The sequence below is a fragment of the Callospermophilus lateralis genome, chromosome 2 (assembly GCF_048772815.1).
Source record: "Callospermophilus lateralis isolate mCalLat2 chromosome 2, mCalLat2.hap1, whole genome shotgun sequence".
In the NCBI taxonomy this organism is placed as follows: Eukaryota; Metazoa; Chordata; class Mammalia; order Rodentia; family Sciuridae; genus Callospermophilus; species Callospermophilus lateralis.
Window position 1 is genome coordinate 5946464 of NC_135306.1, and position 22717 is coordinate 5969180.

The window sequence follows — 22717 nt, forward strand, 5'->3', positions numbered from 1 at the left end:
AGAGTGACAGCCCCTCCCAGGGGGAGCAGAGTGGGGCTGGAGGGAGGAAGAGGGGCTCCTGGGAGAGGGGTGGAAGTGGGATGTGGGGTGTCAGAGGGAAGGTGGCCATGCCGTGGCCGGAGAGAGGAGCATTAGATTGTGTCAGACACTGAGGACCTGTTGGAAGGATTTGGGCAGGGTGTGGACGTGGTCAGCGCTGGGCCCTGGGCCAGGGGAGGCAGTCAGCACACAGAATGGACTGACAGACCCACCTGGGGTTTCTAATGTAAAGCTTCAAAGTAGGTTTCTAAGAACGTCACAGGGTCACCAGGAAAAGAAACTCTGAGCTCGGGATGCTTGGGAAGCCCTGAGATAAATGAGTTTTACAGTGGGTTGTTTTTTTTTTTTTTTAATCTAAATCTATCTAAATGCTCCTCTTTCTCCAGGGAGTATCCCAGCCCCTTTTTATTATTTATTTTTTATATTTAGACAGGATCTTGCTGAATTGCTTAGGGCCTCACTAAGTTGCTGAGGCTGGCTTTGAACTCATGGTCCTCCTCCTCAGCCTGGGCCACCATGCCTGGCACAGGTAGGTGTGCCAGGACTTTTCAGAGCCTTTAAAAGGCTAAAAGTCCATGTTTACAAAATGAGAAAGAAGCACCAGATTCACCATGTCCGCTGCTGCTTGCCATCCAAGACAGGCCGCCTCCGATCCACCCTGTCACCCTGCCAACAGGTCCCTAAGCTATTGGTCTTTCAGAAAACCGCCTGGACCTCGGTGGCTGGCCTTTTGTAATTGATCTTAGCAAGTGGACACAGAGGTTGCCGTGGACAGGCTGCTCCGACCCAGGAACAAAGAGGAGAGGAAATGAGAGGCGCTCCCCAGCCCTGCCACCAGGACCACGGGGTGTCCAGCGGGATGGGGAGGGAGGAGCAGGAGCCCAGTGGCCGCAGGTTCCCGGGGTGGCCTTTCGGGGGCCAGGGCCACAGCCAGAGGGAGCTTGCTGCAGAGGGCAGGACAGGTGGAACTGTAGCCGCTGGAAAAAGCCTGCGTAGGAGACTGTGGCAAGGGAGTCGGAGTCAGGGCACAGTCACCAAGAGAAAGTCCGGAGGGGGAGGACCAGGAGGGGGAGGAGCAGAAAGGGGCTCCCTGCAGAGATGGAGAGGGGGGGAGACCCAGAAGGTCTCTAGGTTGGGGGAGAGCATTCGGGGTCAGCATTGAGGGAAGGGGATGGCCTTCGAACTGACCCCTACTGCCTTCCACCGCCAAGGTCCCCACTGGCTTTCTGCTGGGATTCAACACGAAATCTAAAGCATTGCCATGTTGCCTCTGCAGGTCAGAATGAAGGAACCATTTCTGTGATGGAAGGAGAAATCCTGTACGTCATAGAGGAAGACAAGGGCGATGGGTGGACCCGCATCCGGAGGAACGAGGACGAAGAGGGCTATGTCCCCACCTCGTACGTCGAAGTCTATTTGGACAAAAATGCCAAAGGTGCTAAGACTTATATTTAATTCCACTCAAAACCTTTTTAAAACTTGGAGTTGTCCCTCCCCACAACCGTGACTGTTACAGGCAGCCCCACGAGGGCCGGATGCGCGGCGGGGTGGCACGGCCGACCGTGGGCCCCGCACGACGAGTCTCCTTGTCTGTCTAAGCTTTGGCTAAAATCACGTTTCACTTGCTGATGAGATTGTGTGTGAAGCTGCCAACTGCCGACTTATATCTGTGTCACTTGAAACCTGATAAAACATTCCTCCCTTCGGCAGCATCTGTAGATAATGAGGAAAAAAAAAAAAAGTCGCCTTCTAGCTTTTAATTAATATTTCTCAATTAAAAAGTCCACACACATCAGGAGGCACCAGAGGGCCTCGGCTGGCTTGTTGCTATCTGGTGTCTGCCACGGATGGCCTCGCAGGAGGACCCTCACTGTCACTTAATAAATGCAACTATGCTAGTTTGTTGAGTCACAGTCTGTCCAGGGGGAAAGTCATAAATAAAATCTTCCCTCCCTAATAAAGAGGTCATGAGGTTCTTCTATTGGCCCGAGCGCATGTATGTTCACTTGAGTGTGGTTACATTGCTGTCAGGTCCTCCTGAGCTTTTATGTCTACATGGTCCTCAACAACCAAAGGAAATCTGGCCTCCAGGCTCTGCCCCGGTGACAGCTGACCGAGGTGCCAGCGCTGTCTTGGCCAGATGAGCTTCTCCAGTGCGGGCAATGCCCGTGCCTCGTCTGCTCCCGCCAGGTTCTGTTTCTGGGTTTGCAGCAGCAGCTCACGTTGCCCAGGAGGGGCTAGAAATAGAGCCACTGCTGCCCAGGGACCTCAAGACAGTCCTTTTCAAAGCGGAAACTGTGGGGAGGGGGGTGTTTAAGTCATTGGCATCTGGAAGAACCCAAAGTTTCAATGTAAGGGAAATGGTTTTATAATTTCTGGCTCATTTCCTATGATTGACTGTTGCCACCATTTTAAAGGAATCTGGGCCACACAGGAATTTGCATTTTTAAGTTGGCACGGAGGCGGGAGGGCGGGTAGTGATGTTGGTTTCATGCATACCAAGTCCTGTGATTAATTGTGCCCGCTGCGAGAATCCGCCCCAAAGGCCCCTGAGAACCAGCTGTAAATGGGTCAGAATGAAAGCATCCGGGTAAAGTTCTCTTCGGATTTGACTTTGAAATTTATTTATTTATATCTTTCTACTTTGAAGGAGGGAGTTGGATCCTTGCCTCTGCAGGGTGGGCTCACTTTATAAGCTGAAGTCAATTTAGAGCTGTTTTTGTTGTTGTTCTAACCTGGAGCTCGGGCCTCCGGCATGCTAAGCAGGTGCTCTGCCCCTGAGCCACACCCCAGCCCTGACTCTGCCCTGCAGCTGCAGGTCCAGGACCCGGCAGGAGCTGCTGTGTTCCAAGATTCCAGCAGCAACTTCACTTATATTTCACAAGGGCCACCAAATTGGAATTGAGTGATCTTTACTTAGTGACAACCTGATTTTTTTTAAAGACACCTTTTTTTTTTTTTGGGAAATAATGACAGAGTCCCAGGCAGTTGCAAAGACAGTGTAAAGAGATCCCTGTGCCTTTCACCCAGTGTGTCCCTGTAGCCACGGGGACAGTCGCCAGGCTGCTCACCTGGCTTTTTCAATATATATATTGACTTTGTAGTTCAAATTCCTTTCGAATATCTTTAGCTGGCATAGTATTGATAAAGCCACTCACCCTGGGGCCTCTCTGGGGCAATGGTTTCAGTTCTGCTTTGTAGGTACTGTCATGAGGAAACCCGCAGAGCCTTAAACCCAGGGGTGGGTCTGAGTGTGAGGTGAGCAGCTCTATTCAGGTGACCAGGTAGCCCGGAGACCCCTGGGCATAAAACTGCTGCCCCTCCATCCCATGCTGAGCTTGTGTCCAGACCAGGAGCTCCTAGCAAAAGCAAGGAACACTGAAAACAAACAAAGCAGGGCCAGACAGTGTTAGCCTCTTGAAATCCCACTCAGTGAACTCGCGGCCCCCCACCCCCACCCTGGAGTTGTGCAGATTTGATTTGGAAATAACTCAGTTGGCTTGCAAGGCAAAGCGTGGGTCGGGGAGGGGGTTCAGTTTGAATGCCCAAATTTACATCACTAAGTTGTAAGCTTCAGTACTTATTGCAAATCAACCTATGTCACACTGGTGAAGTCAAGAAGGGGATTGTGGTTTCGGTTCCATTTTGTTGGGGCGTGATGTTAGAAGACATTGGAACGGATTGCCGAAGAGTCAGAGTTTTCATTTCCACCCCAAGTACCCTTGGTTTTCTTCCCATCAGTGTGCCATTTAAATAAAAGCAGCAAAATCTCAGCTGTTTATGATCTTCTCCTTTTATTGGAAAGAGGCCCCTAGAGGTTAAAAATGCTGGTCAACACGTCCAGCCCCCGTCCATGGCATGTCCTTCCCCAGCCCGTGGTTTGGGGCAGCCCCTGCTTTCTGATACCAAACCTCAAAGCAGTTGTTTTCTTTTTAATAATACCAGTGCACTTTTCTGTGTGTGTGTGTGTGTGTGTGTGTGTGTGTGTGTGTGTGGTGTCTACAATGTGCTTATTTAATAATTGCCAAAATATTTAGACTAGAGTAAATTGGTCAACTGGATTGGGATTTCCTTATGTGGTTGCATTTTGTGTTTTTAAAATTGCTTTCTGTTAAACATGTCCATAATTCTCCCCACCTAGGAATTTATTTGTATATACTGCAATTTAAAAACTAAAAAGGATGACTTGAATTAGTTGTTTTAATGTCTTACTCTTTTATCTGTTTGTTTTATCGGTTATTCTGCTGCCTAATGACCTTTTGTTTTTATAACTTCTGGGGAGGCCCCAGGACTCTTGCCCCAGCTGGGTCCCCAGCTGGCTGCTCCGCACTTGAGTTTTTATAGACTCTTGGGTTCTGAGTAAGTTGCATTGAATACGGCCAACATGATTGTTTCTTTCTCTTACCCTAAAAGAAAAGAATCTGTCTGGCATCTTCTAGTTGTACCCCTCATATCTGCCTCTCTAATAAACGTTATATTTTCTCAGTGTTGTGTATTTTAAGTGATTTTTCTCTTTTTCCAAGAAAATTATTCTGTGTAATGAGTATTTAACTCTTTCATTGTTAGTAATGGGAAATTTTCCGGCCAAATGCTTTTTAAAAATTCTGCCTCCTCCTCCTCTTCCAGTGCCATCTGCCCTGCTCCTTGCCTTGTGTGTCCCTCAGGGCTCCCGAGCCCATTCTCTGTCTCCTCTGCCTCCTCGGGATGAAGAACTTTCACTGTTAATTGACGAGGTTTCCTTTTCACTGAGGAACCGAGAGTTTCCATCTGACAGACTCCGGGGCTGGGCTGGGGAGCGGCCCCTGGAAGCCAAGGCTGGCCCTGCCCCCTGGAGGAGGGCGGGTGGGGGGGCGGCCTTGATCTGGTTTGGGCTTCTCTTAACCCCAAAGTAAAACTGGCTGAAGATGGAGATAACCGTGAAAGTTCCTTATCTAGGACGCTCTTGATAACCAATTGCTGCCCAAGCCCCGCCCCGCCCTGCCCAGGGCGGAGCAGTTTGCAGTGAACTGCGAAGTGCCCGCCTCTCCCCGCGACCTCCTCTAACGCGCTTTCTCTTCTCTTTTTGTGTTGTAGATTCCTAAAGTGGCGTTCGCAGCACGGACCAGCGGCGAGCCTCCCAGGAGCCCCCGTGGCCGGGCGCTTGTCTCCGCAGGCCTCCCGCGCTGCTGCCCGCTGCCCGGCCTGCTGGGGGCCGCCCTCCCGCCCACCTGCAGCCCTGTCCCCGCCACCCTGCCTGCCTCTCCTTCCTACAGCATGCTACTGTGGCTCAGCCAGCCCTGAGGCCCTCGCTGGTGGCCTGGAGGGGACAGGTGTCCCCAACCGCACAGCAGGGGTCATCCTCATCCCCCCAGTCCCCACGTGCCCAGGCCTGAAGGTGGCAGCACGCTGCCCACCTGGCCCCTCTGTCCAGGGCCCCAGTCTACCCACAGCGGGCCCTGGCCTCCTTGTCATTTCACACTGTGCCTTTTTGTGAAAACTTCGCCACAGGTCTCCTGGGGCGAGTAACAGAATCTGGACAAGGAGGCCAGGGCAGTCGCAGGGTGGGCTGAGCACCACGTGTCCCCCACGCGTCCCCTGGTGTCTTACATTAGCAGATGCTTCCTCTCCCAGAGGTGCCTTCCTGATTGTGGGCTGGCACCTCGTGCTCCACATGGACCCTGCCCAGAATTCCTGGACCCTCTGGTCGGACTTGGATGTCCCCCACTCCAGCCACACACACACACTTTAGTTTGGTGCCCTGTCTGCAGAGGCTAGGAAGGTCCACACTGGAAGCCCAACCCCAGCTTGTCCTACCCATGTCCACCTTAGATAAGGGGCATCCTGGTCCACCCCTCCTGGTCATCTTCCTATCCATGATGACTACAGACCACGCGTGGCATTTGGTGGCCGGGTGACTCTCCTTTTGGTAGCTCATTATTGCAAAGTGAAACTTCCTCTTCTTCCCATGAATCCCGAGAGTGGTACTGTGGGGCTTGAGTGCGTTCATCACCAAAGACCTGGTGCCTCTCGTGGTCCTTTGGGGACCCTGTGGCCGCCGCTTCTGCCCTTGTCCATGAGCTCTGCCGGCCATTGGCAGCCACTGCACTTGCCCTTGGACCTGTTTCCTTCCTCCCCTTTCGGATCTCTGGGGGGAAACCGTGGTCACCTAACCTGTGGCCACTCAGGCCTTAGCAGCACAGCTTCTCCTCTTCCTTGGTGCGGAACAAGTCCTGCCTCGCTCTAGTGTCCTGTGTGGTTGGCACACGGGGCTCACCTGGGGCACCACAGTTCTCCGTGTTCGTGACAAGGGAGCCTAGCAAGAGCCACAGGGACAGGGACGGAGAGGTCAGGTCCTCAGAGTCAGGCCTGTCCCGTGGAAACCAGGAGATGACTCCCTGGGCAGACCAGGGGTGACCGCGTACCAGCCTCAGCAGCTCCGTCCCCCTGGCAACTGGAGACCGCAGCAAGGAGAGGCCCGCAGGAGCAGCGTCAGGGTCAAGCGGAGGGGGAGCGGGAGCCCTGGCTCGCTGTTCCCCAAAACTGAGGCTGAGCCCAGGGCTGGGGACCTGGAGCATGGCCTCCACTCTCAGGGTGGGCAGCCTGATCGGCCCACGCCTGGGGGCGCGGGAGGGTGGCTTGACCGATGGGACTGAAGGCAGGCCCGCAGGTGAGCGCTGTCAGGGCCCAGCCCTGGCTGCAGACCAGCCCTTGCCCAGCAGCCCCACCCCCGTCGGCGGGCGGCACCTCTGGGACTCCTGGACTTTGCCGAGTCTGGCTGACCACTGACCATTCCACAAGGATGCTAATTTTTTTAATCTGATTTTAGAGCCTCCGTAATGCATGTGCGTCGTGCCGTTTCACATCGCGGTCGAGGTAGATTCGTTTCTTGCAACGTAGGGGGTGAGGTGTCAGCGCGGTTCTTTGTTCCTTTAATGTTGAGACCCAGTACAGGATGTCCTCGTGCGCTCTGTGACCTGTCTGTACCACCCGTGCCCCCAAAGACTTGAAGAATGAGCACTTTCCAATGCCATCCCCTGGGGCTGTCTCCTTGCCGTTGGTGCCAACGGGCGTGGGATTCCGTGATGCTGAGGTCCTACCGTCTACTCTGGGAATCCTACTGCGAAAGCATCCCGTGACCTTAGGGCAGCTCCCATAGAAGAGAGATGTGGGTGCTCCGCCCTCCTCCTTGGCATCCGCTGCCCGTCGTTGCTAGAATACAGTGTTGTAAGGTAAAAATGGATCGTTTTTATCAAACTTGCTCTGAAAATGACCTAAAGACAAAGGGAAAGAGAGGAACTTGTCATTTACCCAGGTTTTTCCTTTGCAGGACGGGGGTGGGGGGTGGGTGGGAGGCGTGGGAAAACATGCAGGGATCTTCCTGTGGGTCTGTCCTGCTCAGCCTCGGGCTCAGCCACCGCATGACCCACACAGCACAGGGGCCACTGATGCCTTTCCGCAACATCTGTCATCAGAAAGTTCACACAACATAAAATGTTACGATAATGCAAGGATTTTTCCAGAAATTGTGGTTTCATGTTTCTTACTGGCTCCGCCTCCTGTGCTTTAACACCCCACATGTTATTTTTAAAAATAATCCAAGCCTGGGGCTGGGTTGTGGCTCAGTGGTAGAGCGCTTCTCTAGCATGTGGGAGGCACTGGGTTCAATTCTCAGCACCACATATAAATAAATGAGTAAAATAAAGGTCAATGAACAACTAATAAAAAGAAATTAAGAAAAAAAAATGATCCAAGCCAGGCAGGGTGGGGCACGCCACCTGAATCAGGAGGCTGAGGCAGGAGGATTGAAAGTTTGAAGCCAGCCTTTGCAACTTAGTGAGACCCTGTCTTAAAATTAAAAAGGGATGGAGATAGAGCTCAGATAAAGCACTCTGAGTTCAATCTCAGTACAAAAAAAAAAAAAAAAATCCACAATTATGTTTTAACCCAATGTCAAGCACCTTTACACCTTCTTGTGTGTGCGTGTGTATATGTGTGTGTGTATGTGCGTGCGTGTGTGTGTGTGTGTGTGTGCACGCGCGTGCGTGCACTTACTCTACACTTGCAGGCATTTCAGTGTTGTAAACGCCCCTTGCCACTGTTAAGGTCTGAAATTGCCTGTTTTTCCCTGGAAATGGAATTAAACCAAATAAAGTGCTTCCATTGGAAGGCCCACATTGACCTTGTAACTATGTTAATCTTCTAAATGTTAAATAAAGTGTAACTTCTGGTGTAGCATCCTTGGACTCCTTTGTTGCACCGAGAGATGACCCAGTCACAGAAGCTCTGGTGCCATCACCAGCCCCCTGGGCCAAGAGGCAAGAGTTAAGTCAGCTGTTCAGGCCTGGTTTGAGACCTGAGCTGGAGGTGCCTCCCCACACCGGGAGGGGAGTCAGGCCTCTCCGTGACTCAAGGATCTGGGAAGTAGGAATTTCCTGGCCCGAGGATCTGGAAGTAGGAATTTTGTTCTGTGGGCAGATTCAGCGGGCAGCTGTACTAGCCACTCAGGAACCCTGCTGCGGGGGAGGTGGGACAGTCAGAGCAAGTTCATGGGTCAGTGATCTGATCCCTGTCACAAGTGCTCAAGCTGGTCCTCCTGTTGGCCTGGCCGGAATTGCAGGTTTCTGTATAGCTACAGGCCATGCTGAGCTTTTTTCGGGAAAACTGTGAAGGGTGGGGACCCTAGTGTCCTGCACCCATGGGCGGGCTGCGGCATGAGGCCCTGGTGCACAGCCAGCTTTGAGAGTTTCACCCCTGCCTTTGGGTTGGGGTGGTGAGATGACTGGTTCATGCCCACACCTGTTTCCTAAAGTCCCCCACCCCACCCCATCCCCGTACTGGGATGGAACCTAGGGCTTCTTGCATGCTGGGCAAGTACTACACCACTGGGCTGTATCCCGGGCTTGTTTACTGAGGGTTTGGGTTTTTTGGGGTTTTTTTTTTTTTTGGCGGGGGGGATCTGGGAGTTGAACCCACGGGTGCAATCCCAAAGAGCTACATTCCCAGCCATTTTTATTTTGAGACAGAGTCTCACTAAGTTGTAGAGGTTGGCCTCAAACCTGCAGTCCTCCTATCTTAGTTGCTGGAATCACAGGGGTTTGCCAGCACGACGGGCTGTTTCCTTTTTATCTTTATTTTTGGTACTGGAGATTGAAACCAGGAACACTCATTTTATTTTTTTAATATTTTTTGCTGGTAGATGACATAATATTTTTATTTATTTTATATTTATGTGGGTCTGAGGATCAAATCCAGTGCCTCACATGTGTTAGGCAAGTGTTCTACCAATCCAGCCCTTATTTTATTTTTTATTGTGAGATAGAGTCTTACTAGATTGCTGAGGGCCTCACTAAGTTGGTGAGGCTGGCCTCCAACTTTTGATCCTCCTGCCCCCATTTCATGAATCACTGGGATTACAGGCATTTGCCACTGCACCCCGTTTCCTGAGACTTTTTAGGGCTATTTTAAGAAGACAGTTATCCACCAGGGAAGAGTGCCCACCTGCTGAGCTACACTAAGTGTGACCAGAGCATACCTGCCAATGCCAAGTGACTTGATCCCTGATGGGCAAGAGGGAGGTCATAAGAGTCACACTCAGCCTCCTCCCCTCAGTGCACATAACTAGCTTCCAGAGTGGGACCTGCCTCCAAAGCTAGTCCCAAACCTCCGAGCAATTGGGAATGCAGGTTTCCCGGTGAGACCGAGCAGATGAGGGGTCCAGGGAGTCTGCAGCTACCCGAGCTGTCCTACCCTGCCGTCTAGGTTGTCAGCAAAAGATGACTTGAGGAAGGACATTTCGGGCAGCTCTCGGGCCTGGCTGTGTCTCAGAGGCTCTGAAAGCTGGGGGCGGGGCCGGGGGCGGCTCTGTTCTCTCTGCCGCTAGCAGCTGCTTCAGTGGCCTGGGTGGAGGCCGCACCTCTGGCCCCTGTGGGGAGCTCTGCCTCACATGGGTTGGGAACAGCGGGGCATTTGTATTCTGCACTATCAGAGGCCTCTTGAAGCCGTGGTTCCCAACAGCCAGAAACTCCTGACTCAGAGGCTTGGGGCGGGGGGGGGGGGGGGGGCGGGAACCTGTGCACCAGGTTCCTCTGGTAGGTCTGGAAATACCAGCCGCAGGGCCACCTCAGTCACCCCCACCTGGGCCACACCCGGCCCTAGGTCAGCAGGGCCAGAGACGACCTCTAGTGGAAGCAGAAGGCAGAGTGCTGGAGTATCCCTGACCAGGAGACAGGATGGAACCAGTGGGCAGGGAGGCAGGCCGAGGAGGGAGAGAGGGAGGAGGCAGAAGGCAGACCGACAGACTGATTCTGAAATGGTGACCACCAAGGGACAAGGAGGTCGGCTGCCAAGGGTGGACCATATGGGTCTCAGGGCAGAACCAGCTAATGTCGACAACTGCAGGGGCTTGGCTTGGAGGGGCCAATGTCCAGGTGGAACATGTCCTCCCTGGCCTCTGCTATCCTTTCTTCTGAGGCTGTTACGGCTGGAAACTTCTGGGAAACTGAGGCGGCTCCGATTCTTGTCAAGTTAGAAAGTCTGGATGCAGCACATAGAATGACAGGCGTGAGGGAGGCACGGGAAAGGGACACTCTCAAGGAGAGGGTGGGTCCTCTCAGAGAGGAGAGGGACGGCATGCCCCCTTCCAGGGAGTCCCACCCAGTCCACCTCTTGACTTTTGACTGACAGCAGGATGACATCAGATTTCAAGTCCCCACTGCCACGACCACTCTAGGTCACTTTGGCCCATGTGGACCTGTTCTAACTGGGATCTGTTACCAATTTTACAGTTAGGGGAAATTATCCTTATCTCCCAGAAATCCAGGATCTGGTCTGTGACAGGGTCACAAAAGTCTTCCCTTCAGGGTAATTTGTGTTCTTCTTATTGACATTTCAGACCTAAATTTCTCTTGCAGATAACGGATAGTTTGCTGAGGAAGGTGACAGAGCCCGTCCACTGAGGTCAGGCAGGGCTGCAGATAAATTGCTTCTTGGAAAAGAAAGCATGTGGGGGTCCGAACGGTGGGCGCACCTGCAGAATCATTCCCTTCACCTCACGTTCCCACCGCTGGTGTCTGTCTGTCTGTCCTCTGACAAGACCTGCAAAGGCCACCGGCACTGAGCAGCCCCTCTGTGTGGCTCCAGAGGGTATCGAGGGCTCACTCAGGCCCCGACTTAAGCACTTCTCCTCCCAGGTGGTCATAGTGAGTGACATCAGCACAGGGCCACAAAAGGACACTGAAGTTAAAAGGCCCCTCGGGTCTTTGTCCTCTGCAGTAATGGGTCATGAAAGCTGCGGGAATTCATTTTCTGTTGGGCTTCTAGAAGTAGCTTAGGAGGGTCTTCCCAGGACAGCTCAGTGCCCTGGTGCTCAAGGACCAGTGCGACCTCTGACTGCCCTGGGCAGAGCCCTGTCCTAGTCCCCGTCTCCAGACCCCCTTCATCAGGACTGGATGTTGGTGTCAAACCAATGGGAAGACTGGAGGCTGCGCCCTACGCGTCCCTGGGGCTGGTACCTCCCCCCAAAAATGCATTCTGATTTTTCAAGCTTTCTCTGAAGGCACTGATCCCTTCCCCACCCTCTGCCCTTGGAACTGTGAACAATGGAGGGAGGGAGGAGGGGAGCCAAAACCCACTTACATCCCGGGGTGCCCAGTGTTAAAATAAGGTGGGACAGGTTCTCAAGGTGATTTCATGTTTGTACCAAATTTAAAACAGAACAGAGGCTGGGCGCAGTGGTGCACACCTGTAATCCCAGCAGCTTGGGAGGCTGAGGCAGGAGGTTGAGAGTTCAAAGCCAGCCTTAGCAATGGAGAGGTGCTGAACAACTCAGTGAGGACTGGGGATAGCGGTCAGTGGTTGAGTGCCCCTGAATTCAGTCAGGGCACCAAAAGTAAATAAATAAATAAAACAGATCAGCAGTAGGAAGAGCAGACGGGGAAGCTGCACATGGCAGAAGCTCTGATGCAGGTTTGGAGCAGAGCCGCAGGCTGGTGGACAAGCTGCACACCCACCCCCACACAGGGCCCCTTGGCAGGGGGTGCTTCCTGGCTCCTTTAAAAGGCACTGATGACGGGAGGCTGAGGCAAGAAGTTGCAAGTTCAGCTTCAAGCTTGGCGAGACCCTGTCTCTAAATAAAAAATAAAGGGCAAGGCGCGGTGGTGCAGGCCTGTAATCCCAGCAGCTCCAGAGGCTGAGGCAGGAGGATCGCGAGTTCAAAGCCAGCCTCAGCAACAGCGAGGTGCTAAAATACAAAACGGGGCTGGGGATGTGGCTCAAGTGGTAGTGCACTCGCCTGGCATGCATGAGGCCCTGGGTTTGATCCTTAGCACCACATAAAAATAAAGATATTGTGTCCACCTAAAACTAAAAAAAAATATTTAAAAAATAAAATAAAATACAAAACAGGGCTGGGGTTGTGGCTCAGTGGTCAAGTGCCCCTGAGTTCAGTCCCTGGTGCCAATAAATAAATAAATAAATAGATAAATAGATAAATGGCACCAAAGCAGCCATTCCCAGGCTGTCTCCAGGAGCCATCTCTGGGGACAGTGCATGGGAAAGACGCCTGGACGGGCCTCCCCAGGCACTGAGCACTTCCTGTCTCCACCCAGCTGAGGTGAACAAGCACGGACCCCGCTCTGTCTTTAGACTCCATGTCCAGCTCTGACCGAGCCCCTTAAAAGCTGGATATTTCAGGGAAAATATATAGGAAACGTTTTAAGGCAAATTGGTACTTATCCACGTCTGGCTCACCTCTCTGCCACACGAGAAGGAGCGTCTCCACCCTCTGAAATAAACCAGCCCTCCGCAGCCTTTCCACTCCCGTCCTCCACCTTCAACAGGGAAGGCCCCCCGCAGAGCACGGGAGCCCTGTTTGTTGGGTGCTGGGGACTGAACCTAGGGCCCTGTGCTTGCCGCACATGTGCTTTAGCCCGAGCTTCGCCCCAGCCCATGGGCACATGTTTTGAGTAATTTATAGAAATCTCAAGCCCTTCTCTCCCCAGGGAAGTCTCCACAGTAAAAACAACCCACCCAAACTCCAGGGCAGACTACAGAGGTCGTGGAGATGGAACCTCCGACTCAGGCTTCGGGAAGGGCCTGCAGCTGGGGCCGGGGTGGTGGAGAGGCGGCTTCTGCTGGCTGCTACTCCACAGCCGCCTTCTGGCCCCCGGCCACCACTGGACCCACTCACCGTGGTGTGCCCCCTTGCCACCTCCTGCAGCCTCGGGCCTCAGGCAGCCATGGGCACTGTCCTATTGTGCCTGGTCACTCACCACTTTAGTCACCTGGGCTCCAGGGGCCTGTGAGGACCCACAGCCCTCCATATGGCAGCCAGTTTCACTCTCCCTCAAGGGACAGAAATGACTGTGGCAAAGGCAGAGGTGACTGTGGGGCACATCTGTTTATTATGACATTCTGAACACACACTGGCCATGCAGACATGGGCCAGGTGACGGCCTGCACAGTGGCCTCCACATCTCGAGGGTGTAGCGCGGGCACAGGGCCCGTGGCGACAGGTGGCAGCAGCTTTCACAAGCCTGGTAACTTCACAGGCCCAGCAGCAGCTGCTCTGTCTGGGTGTGAAGGAACAGAGCGGGTGAATCCAGGCCCCAGCAGTAAAGTCTGGGCTCCACCAGGACGCTGCCAGGGCTCCCTGGGCACATGCAGGCCACAGGTGAGGGACTTGGTCCCAGGACCCCTGCTTTGAGCCCTCCCTGTGCTCCGACCCCAACAGGGTGTACACCTGGTCCAGTTATTGCAGCCAGGGGACTTCATGCCCCCAGAGGGGGGGAACAGCCTTGCCAGGCCCGCAGAGGGACCTTCCTGTATGAGCAGCCCCGCGCCCTCCCTGGTGGGGCCTGGGGCCGGGGCTGCGGAAGGGCTGGCGCTCGCTCTAGGCCTCCTGGAGCTGTGCCAACAGCAGACACACCGCGTGAGGCATTCCGGTGACACCGTCCAGGCCCTGGTGGCAGCTTGGCATTCGTGAGGCTGAGGGCTGAACCAGAGGCGAGCCACACCGATGGTGGGCAGGTGGGCAGGACGTCAGTGAGGGACGGCCGCCTCCAGAAACTGCCAGCGGAGAGCTCCCCGCTCGGTCCCAACTGCCAGCAAGCAGTCTGCAGGATGCACCAGAGCGGCCCAGACTCCAGGGGCCACTGATGACAACCGGGTGCAGGGTGAGGTGGCCGGCAGGGAGGCACGCAGAAGCCCCTCGGTCCCGAGCCTTGGCTCCTCCACTTTCCACCATGGCCTCCTCCCTCTGTGCTTTTGGGTGCTGGGAGGCGGCAGCCACTCCGCCCCTGTCCAGGCGCCAGCCTCTGGCTGAGGGGCAGCACTGGGCTCCAAGGAAAAGCTGGACCTGAGCTAGCAAGAGGGCAGGTTTGGGGACGACGATGACAGTGACTGCCAGGACAAAGACCCAGAGTCTCGGCCACTGAGACAGCGGAGTGGGTGTATTCCTAGGGGCAGCACTAGAGCTGTGAGCCACTGACACCGCCACACGCAGCTGGTGGCCACCACGCAGCCTCTGTGGGCACATGTCCCCGCGGGGAAGACCTGTGGCCTGTGGGAACAGCCAGCTCAACAGGGCGGGACCCCTCCAAGAGACTCAGGGAGGGTTTTAGAGGGGAGGGGCCGGCCGCCAGGACTTACGGCCTGGCCACCAAGTCACACGGCCCGCGTCTCGGCTTCGATCTTTTGTTCCCCATGCAAGGTCTCGGGGTCCTGCAGCTGGACCACGCTCTGCCGGATGGCAATCTCAGGGCCACCCCCATACAGGTGGTGCAGGTATGTCCAGGTCTCCTCAGAAATCTGCCCATAGTCAGCCCCTGTAGGACAAAGGGGCACACCTGGGCAGGGGCCGGGGCTCAAGCCCAAGGCCTGAGGGAAACCATCGTTGCTGGTGACATACAATCTCAGTGTTTCCCAAAGCCATCAGGCGGAAATCACAGGATTGTCCACAGGACACTGTTTTACCAAGGGCCCCAGAGGACACACCTCTGTCTGCAGCCCCTTGTGTCCCAGGGTGGGGTTGATAGAAAGAACAGGGTGGGACAAGCCAGCAGGAAGCAGAAGAGGCAGGGTGGGGGACGGGCCTGGGGGACCCACACCCTCCCCGTGGTCTCCACTTGGGTGGGAGAACAGCCCAACTCTGAGTCAGGTGGCAAGGGAGCTCCTGGGGGGACCCAGACTAGGAAACCACCTGGCAGTCAGGAGGGACAGGGGCCCAGCTGGGCCTGGAGCCAGGAGACTCACCCTGCTTTAACTGGACATGGCCACTGCCCTTGACCTGTGCGATCCTGCTATTGTCAATGGGCCCAGGAGGCTCTGGAGGAGAGAGGGTGTGGACTCAGCACTGGGAGTGGGGGTGGCCCTGCGGATGACACCGCCTTCTCCAGTGAGGCTCTGACACCTATGTCCTACAGAGGCCGCCCGGAGCCTGAGCCTGCAGACAGCTCGGAATCTGTATTTTCCCCCAGTACTGGGATTGGGGTTCTACCCACCCAGTACACCCAGAGTCTCACTAAGTTGCCCACTAAGTTGGCTGCTCTCGATCTTGTGATCCTCAGCTGCCTAAATGCTGGGATCACAGGCATGTGCCACCATGCCAGCCACCTTAGAGCACTTAACAGGGGAGGTGCTGGGGTAGCAAAGGATCCTCGACTGCAGTGTGAGCCAAGGGCCCCAACATCCTGGGACCTGGAAGAGGGCACTTCAAGGATACACACAATCGTTTCAGACCCCAGCACATGGGCAATAGTCAGCGGCGGGTAGGCAATGTCCCAATCTCTGGTGGCAGCTGGCACCGAGTCCCCTTCCCTGTATCTCATCACTGCATTTAACCTTCAGCAATCATGAGACGAGATTTCACTCAGACAGAAGCTGAGGCCTGGTCAGCACCGTGCAGGGTGGAAACTGGCAGGCGGCAGGGTCTGTGTCTAGGCCAGGGCTGGGCCTCCTCGTCCTTGTTCTAACTATAGCCACGCCTGACTCTTTGGGCCAAATAGCAATCAGCTGCTATTTAGAAGCTGCTGGTGTCCCTGGCACCAGTGGGGGGTCGGGCTGTGAGGCAGCAAGACACCGCCCTCCTGAGCCCTGGTGGGTGCTGGTGATCCCAGGGGGCAAACCCTAGTACAAGGATCCACTGACTCTGCTGACCCTGCCAGGACCCCATGGCTGATCTGGGGTCCAAGGGTGGGTTGAGGGAGGCAAGGGCATCCACATCCAGGCCAAGGTCTGGCCCTCCTGCTCTTTGCTAGGGACAGTGGGAACCTGGGAACCCCCTGGTCAAGGGTCTGTTTCTACCTCTGTAGATCTGAAGGGTCGGACAACAGCAGAGCCTTTCCTGAGAGTCTGGGAGCATTGGCAAGGGCCAAGGGACTTCCAGGACTGGCCTTGCAGGAGGAAGGGCCACAGTCCTGGGTGTCGGTAGAGGAGGGGGCAGGGTGACGGGGAGGGCAGTTCACCTGTGTCCTCCACTCCCCACTGGAGGGGGCAACAGAGACCCTGGGTACCTTCCCTGACTGGCAGCCACCTCGCCTCCCACAGCCTCTGCAGGTGGCCAGTGCCAGGTGTGGAGGTGGCTCTACTCACCGCTGTCCTTCCCCTTGACGAAGGCCTCCCACTCCCGGAACCACTGCATGCTGATGCACAAGATGACGCCTGGAGACTCCTCAGCCTGGAAGGCCTTGTTCAGCTGCAGGGCGGAGGGCAAGGCTGGTCAGCTGCCCCTCCCTGGATGGTGTCCCAACACCCTGCCCCACCTCCACCCCAGTCCGTGACACCACCAGACATGGGAGGTGGGAATCCAGGACTCCTGGACAAGCTCAATGAGCACGTCCTAGAATGTCCCCTACCAGGCCACCGACTGCTGGTTACACTGGTGAATCTCAAGACCTGCTTTTTTTCCCTTTGGGGCACCGAGGACTGACCTCAGGGGCATCGGCCGCTGAGCCACACCCTAGCCCTATTTTGTATTTTATCTAGAGACAGGTCCCACTGAGTTGCTTAGCACCTCGCTTTTCAAGAACTGCCTCCTGGGGCTGGGACGCAGCTTGGAGGCAGAGTGCTAGCCCAGCAGGGTCGAGGCACCGGTCCAGGCAGCTCTCCCTACCCAGCAGGTTCTTCTCTTTGCTCATATCTGTTCTGTCACATGACAGCACTTGTGTTTTGCGGTGCTGGGGATGGAATCTAGGCTTCACATGTGCCAAGCAGGTGCTCTGTCACTTAGCCACAGCCCAGTCCCCTAACGGTATCGCTTTTCTCTTTTTGGTGCTGGGGACTGAATACAGTGAGCCATGTCCCCAGTGCTCCCCAGGCCACCCACGCCCGTGGCACCTTGATGAAGGTGTCAATCTCCATCCGCCTGCGCTTGGCCAGGGCCTCGATCTCCACCTGACAGATGGAGCACACATACAGGTGGCTCACGGCAGGGCCGCCCCCGAACCTGTACTCCGGAAGGAGAGATGCGGCCCTGAGGAGGGGGCGGTGGCAGCACAGGCAGAGGGCGCGCCCTCCCTGGCTCCCCTCACACCCGCCTGGGCGCCACACCCCTCGCCAGCTGTGTGCAGCATGGCGGCAATCGCCCGGCCTGGCAGAGCACAGCCCGCAGACTGGGTGGCCTGGCCCTGCTTCCTCTGGGCCGGTGCTGTGGGCCTGGAGCTGCCCCAACTGGACCCTGCGGCACCATCGTAGGGAGGCTGCAGGACACAAGAGATGTGTCCCTGGCCCAAGGGATCCCACAGGATCAAGGGACACATCTCCCTGTGAGTTTCTGACCCCCTTACTGGCAGCTGGGCAGGGGGAAGGTGGCTTTGACCCTGGGACGGATGTGGCCAAGCTGACCCAATGGGGGGCAGGGCAGGGACAGCTGACCACACCATCACTGGCTGCAGAGGGGCCTGGGCAGGGCTGGGCTGCAGTGGGAGAGCTGCTGCTCTTGGTCCTGATGGCGGTGGCCCTGGGAGCTCCTTGGCTGGGGCAGCTGGCCCTGCTGTCAGTCCCTACACCCCTGAGACAGAGGCAGGCTTCTGCGGGGTGGAAGAACACACCTGCCTCTCTGTGGGCCAGTCTCCCGTCCCCTCTGAGGGCAGGGAGGGACTGCACCCCCAGACCAGGTGTCCTTTGCACTAAGAAACACAGAACAGGGCTGCTCCACGCTGCCCCTGCAGGCCAGCTGGGCCCCGGCCGCCAGCCCCAGGCCCTCCCCTGCCCCTCACCTGTTGTAGAGGTGCTCCCAGACATTCTGGGGCAGGATGACCACCAGGTCGTCGATGTAGTGGTACTTGTTGGGTGGGATGCCTGCGGAGGAAAGCACAGGGAAGTAGGGCTGGGGCTCGGCCCACCCACCGTGCCGGGGTCCCCTGGGTGGGCAACTCACCTCCATGGGAGCAGAGGAAGGTCTGGTTGGTGATGGGCCCTGGCTCAGCGAAGGTGTTGAACTTGTTGAGCCATTCTCGGGACACGTAGAACCGGAGCAGGCTGGGCTCCCGCATGGCTGCCAGGGACACCACCTGCTGCCGCTCCCGGACGGCCTCCTCGCTGCTCTTCCTGGGGCACCGGGTGGGGGGGGAGGGGCAGGGTAAGCAGCAGCCTGGGGCTGTGCAGGCACTCAAGTCCCCTCTGTGGCCCAGGGCGCCTGACCACAGGCCCAGCTCAGAGGCCCGGCATGGGTCCCGCCCACCTGTAGAAGAGCACGTAGGCCTCAGCATGCTGCACCACCGTCTCATGCACCTCGGTGACGTACTGGTCATCAAATTCGTACCACTGCCCGTTGATCACGTTCTGGCAGTAGGCGATGTAGTGCCCGCCTGGAGGGAGAGCAGCAGGTCACAGGGCCTGCAGGAGGCGGGCACAGCACGGGGAGGGGCCGGCCGCAGGGCTGCCACTCACTGCCTGCCGTGCCGTGGTGGCAGATGACCGAGAGGAGGTCGTAGGTGGTGATCTGGGACGTGCATTCCTTGGCCAGGAAGGGACGCAAGTCGAGGCCCTCCAGAGGGAAGGAGACGTGGCTGCTGATCTTGAAGGAGTACATCACCTCATGCCGGAAGCGCTTCAGGTGGATGCACAGGATCTGAGGGCAGAGGGCAGGCGAGGACACAGAAGCTCCTGAGCAAGAAGGGAGCTGGCCCTCATGGGACACTGCTAGCAGCCAGGTGCCGCCATAGTGTGGAGGAGGATCTGGCCAAGCCCCAGCCACTCACTCACCTCGGGCAACCGGAGGACTTTACAGTACTTCACGCCGTTCCGCAGCCTGGGGAGGAGGCACGAGGGAGCCGGTCAGCGTCTCATGGGGAGCAGAGGGGCCTGTTAGGCAGTCCCCCACCCGGTCACTCTGGAAGCCAGGACAGGGCTCCCTTGGGGTGGGCAGGGAAGTGTAGAGGCGGGAGGACTGGGAACGGGAGCTGGGGAAGTCCCAGGCCAGGGCTTACTTCTTACACCGCTCGCAGCTGTACATGTTGTCACCTGCAACACAAGAGCAGAGGGCAGGGTGGCAGCGGGCAACGGAGAAAAGGAAAGCCCTAACCCAGAGTGTGGAGAGGCTGCACCCCAGGGAGGCTCAGGGGAAAAGTGAATCTGCCCTGGAAACACTGAAACTCCAGACAGACATCTCTAAAACCAAAATTAGAAGCCAAAGGGCAAAATGAGAAGGAATTGCAACATTAAAGCCAGAAAGTGTCCAAATCTTCCATGCTCCCATGGCCTCCAGCACCTCACACCTGGGCACACAGACTCAGAGTGGGTCACAGAGCTAGGTTTCAGCTCCTGCACTGACTTATTATCAGGACACGGCCGGGGAAAGCTTCAGACCTGGAGTCTGACAGTCGGTGCCAGGATCCGCCTCCAGGCACATGCACCGCACCAAGAGCAGCGGCAGACAACTGGGCCACATCAGGATCAAAGACCCCCAAGAACCAAAGACAGAAATGAGAAGCAAGCCCTGGACGTGAGACACCTGGCAGCACAGTCACCATCTAGAACACGTGAGGGACCCTAAAGCCAACAATAGAGCAGCCTAGTTAGGAAATGGACACAGGACCGGAGCAGACATTTCTCCCCAGAGGACACGCCAGTGAGGACGAGCCCAGGAAGGGACGCCCCACCTCACTGCCGTCAGCGAAGGCAGATCCAAGCCTCAGTGGCACACCACCATGCCTGCAGGTTAGCTGTAATGGGAAATGCCAGGACAGCACTGGCGAGGTGCAAAGAAAAGCGGGGCCCTGGGCACTGCACCAGCCCTGCAGGAACCTGAATGGTGGCCCCTCAAAAGGCAGCAACTAAGACTGCCACGTGGTCTGGCAGTCCCCCTCTGAGTACACTGCAGAGGAGTTCAAAGAGATACTTGTTCACCCTTGCACACAGAGCAGTATTCACAATAGCTATACCCAGAAGCAACCCTAGCGTCCACTGAGGGGCCAATGGATAGATAAAGTGAGGAAGAGCCACTGAGAGGAATATCACTTGGCCCTGAAAAGGAAGGGCTGGGAATGTGGCTCAGGGGTAGAGCACTTGCCTGGCACACAAGGCCTGGATTCAACCCCAACACTTCCAAAAACAAAACAAAAAGGAAGGAGATTATGACACATGCTCCATGGAAGAAACCTGGGGACACTATGCTCAGCAAACCAATCACAGAAAAGCTGGCACTATAACTGCACTTACACAAAGTACCTAGAGACGTCAGGTTCACCAATCAGAAGGCAGAATGCTGGCCAGCAGGAGCAGGGTGGGGGACAGCAAGCTGCTCAATGGACACAGAGTTTCCGTTTTGCAAGATGAAAATGTTCTGAGTCGAGCGGGGCCCATGGCAAAGCAGGAGGCCTGGGTTCCAGCCCAGCACCACACACACACACACACACACACACACACACACACACACAGATGGAAATGGATGGCTGCTCTGTAATGTGACTGCACTTAATACTATGGAGGTGGACATCCTGTTTAAAATAACATTAAAATTGATTATGGTGAGCCAAGTGCAGTGGTGCACGCCTGTAATCCTAGCAGTGCAGGAGGCTAAGGCAGGAGGATCGCAAGTTCAAAGCCAGCCTCAGCAAAAGCAAGGTGCTAAGCAGCTCAGTGAAACCCTGTCGCTACATAAAATATAAAATAGAGCTGGGGATGTAGCTCAGTGGTTCAGTGCCCCAGAGTTCAATCCCCAGTACCCACCCCTCAAAAAAAGGTTATGGTGGTAAATTCTGCGTTTTTATATTTTTCCACAATTGAAAATTGAAAAAGAGTTTTACCAAAGATTAATAAGATCCCAAGCAGCCAACAGAAAAATAGGTGAGGAATAGGAATGGGAAATTTCAAAGTAGTAGTCAATACATTTAATGAAAAAGGATCTATGGGGCTGGGGATGTGGCTCAAGCAGTAGGGCGCTCGCCTGGCATGCGTGCGGCCCGGGTTCGATCCTCATCACCACATACAAACAAAGATGTTGTGTCTGCCCAGAACTAAGATAAATAAATATTAAAAAATTCTCTCTCTTAAAAAAAAAAGAAAGAAAAAGGATCTAAACTCATCAATAATCAAGGAAATGAAAAATTAAAGCAGAATATCACTACTGCCTCCATATTGGTAAAAAAATATAAACAGATGAACCTCACGAGCCACGAAGCAGTGGGCTAGGGTGCTTGGCCAGGCCCAGCCGAGAGATGGCCACAGGGACTCTCATGTGCTCGGTGTTGGGAACAGAGCCAGGCACATGTCCCATGAGCCGGGCTGCACCCTGGCCCACAGTGTGTGTGGGGTCCACCGTGTCCCTCTCCAGCAACCTCCACCCCCACCCCCACCAGCCAGGCCACTCACCCTTCAGTTCATCAGCTGCAAAAAAGGCCGCAAGACAGTCTTCCAGAGTGACCACAGGCCCCCAAAACCAGCTTGGGGTACAGGACACCACAAACCTACAGAGACAGAAAGCGGGTGAGGGCTACCAGAGCGAGGCCAGATAGGACGGGGGGCTTTGGCATGGCCTGCTCAAGCCCGAGGCCCCACAGGCCCAGTGGGCCAGCTTGGCAAGGAGGTGCACAAATCTGGAGCGACCCTACCACGTCCTTGAGCTAGTGATGGCGTCTTTCCCTGTGAAGGGGCCAGGGTCTTGGTGCCCTTCCCCTGGGCGGCCACAGAGGACCTCATTGCTGCACAGCAAGTCACTTGGTGTGTGGCAGGGTGCAGGGAGGCCACCTGCCGCTCTTCCCTCGGGGCAGGCTGGCTCCCGGCTGCTGTCTCCCCTTCAATTTCCATTTGGTCACACCTGCCACACTTCTTCATTGAACCATCTGACTCAGGCTGCCTCTGGGTGTCCAGGGAACCCACCAGCCTGCCCCTCTCTGGCAAGCTCCTGCACACTCCCCAGCCGCCCCCCAGCCCTCCCCGGGGCTGTGGGCTCTTACTTTGCTGCATATCTGAGTCCCACCCAGGACAGCCAGGAAGGTGGCCCTGTGGCAGGTAGGGGCGTACCTCCGGATGTACTCTACGATGAAGGCCAGCCAGCCCTGGGTGGCGTAGCTGTCCCCACAGGCGCCTGGTTTAGCGGGTGCATTCTGGTAGATGGCTGAGTGGAGCTTGGCCAGGTCCTCCTTGCCAGGAATGGGAAGCGACAGGTCCTGGAAAGTCTCCACTGTGGTAGACACCTATGGGGTCCAAGGTTAGCTTGGTACCCACCTTCTGGCAGCACCTGTACCCCAAGTCTGCCTCCCCA

At 55.8% G+C, this 22717-nt stretch overlaps 2 protein-coding genes across 27 annotated transcripts in view; one reads left to right on the top strand and one right to left on the bottom strand.

Annotated features, from left to right (window-relative positions):
• Fnbp1 (formin binding protein 1) overlaps nucleotides 1–7347 on the top strand; it is a 104542-nt gene extending 97195 nt beyond the window's left edge. For 16 of the 17 annotated variants that reach the window (XM_076845260.1, XM_076845261.1, XM_076845264.1 and 13 more), the window contains one exon: nucleotides 1316–2018. In XM_076845260.1, coding sequence (XP_076701375.1) covers nucleotides 1316–1494 — 179 coding nt within the window. In that variant the 3' untranslated portion in view covers nucleotides 1495–2018. Of the gene's footprint in view, nucleotides 1–1315; nucleotides 2019–5112 lie in introns of those variants that run through there. The other variant, XM_076845263.1, reaches the window with a different exon arrangement.
• Nucleotides 7348–13395: 6048 nt separating this feature from the next.
• Nucleotides 13396–22717, bottom strand: part of Usp20 (ubiquitin specific peptidase 20) — a 39869-nt gene continuing 30547 nt past the window's right edge. For 9 of the 10 annotated variants that reach the window (XM_076845255.1, XM_076845252.1, XM_076845256.1 and 6 more), the window contains 12 exons: nucleotides 22477–22649; nucleotides 21826–21920; nucleotides 19443–19476; nucleotides 19219–19264; nucleotides 18904–19084; nucleotides 18695–18821; nucleotides 18392–18561; nucleotides 18231–18312; nucleotides 17350–17458; nucleotides 16606–16708; nucleotides 15268–15339; nucleotides 13396–14840 (listed from right to left, as the gene is read on the bottom strand). In XM_076845255.1, coding sequence (XP_076701370.1) covers nucleotides 14680–14840; nucleotides 15268–15339; nucleotides 16606–16708; nucleotides 17350–17458; nucleotides 18231–18312; nucleotides 18392–18561; nucleotides 18695–18821; nucleotides 18904–19084; nucleotides 19219–19264; nucleotides 19443–19476; nucleotides 21826–21920; nucleotides 22477–22649 — 1353 coding nt within the window. In that variant the 3' untranslated portion in view covers nucleotides 13396–14679. Of the gene's footprint in view, nucleotides 14841–15267; nucleotides 15340–16605; nucleotides 16709–17349; nucleotides 17459–17931; nucleotides 18042–18230; nucleotides 18313–18391; nucleotides 18562–18694; nucleotides 18822–18903; nucleotides 19085–19218; nucleotides 19265–19442; nucleotides 19477–21825; nucleotides 21921–22476; nucleotides 22650–22717 lie in introns of those variants that run through there. The other variant, XM_076845257.1, reaches the window with a different exon arrangement.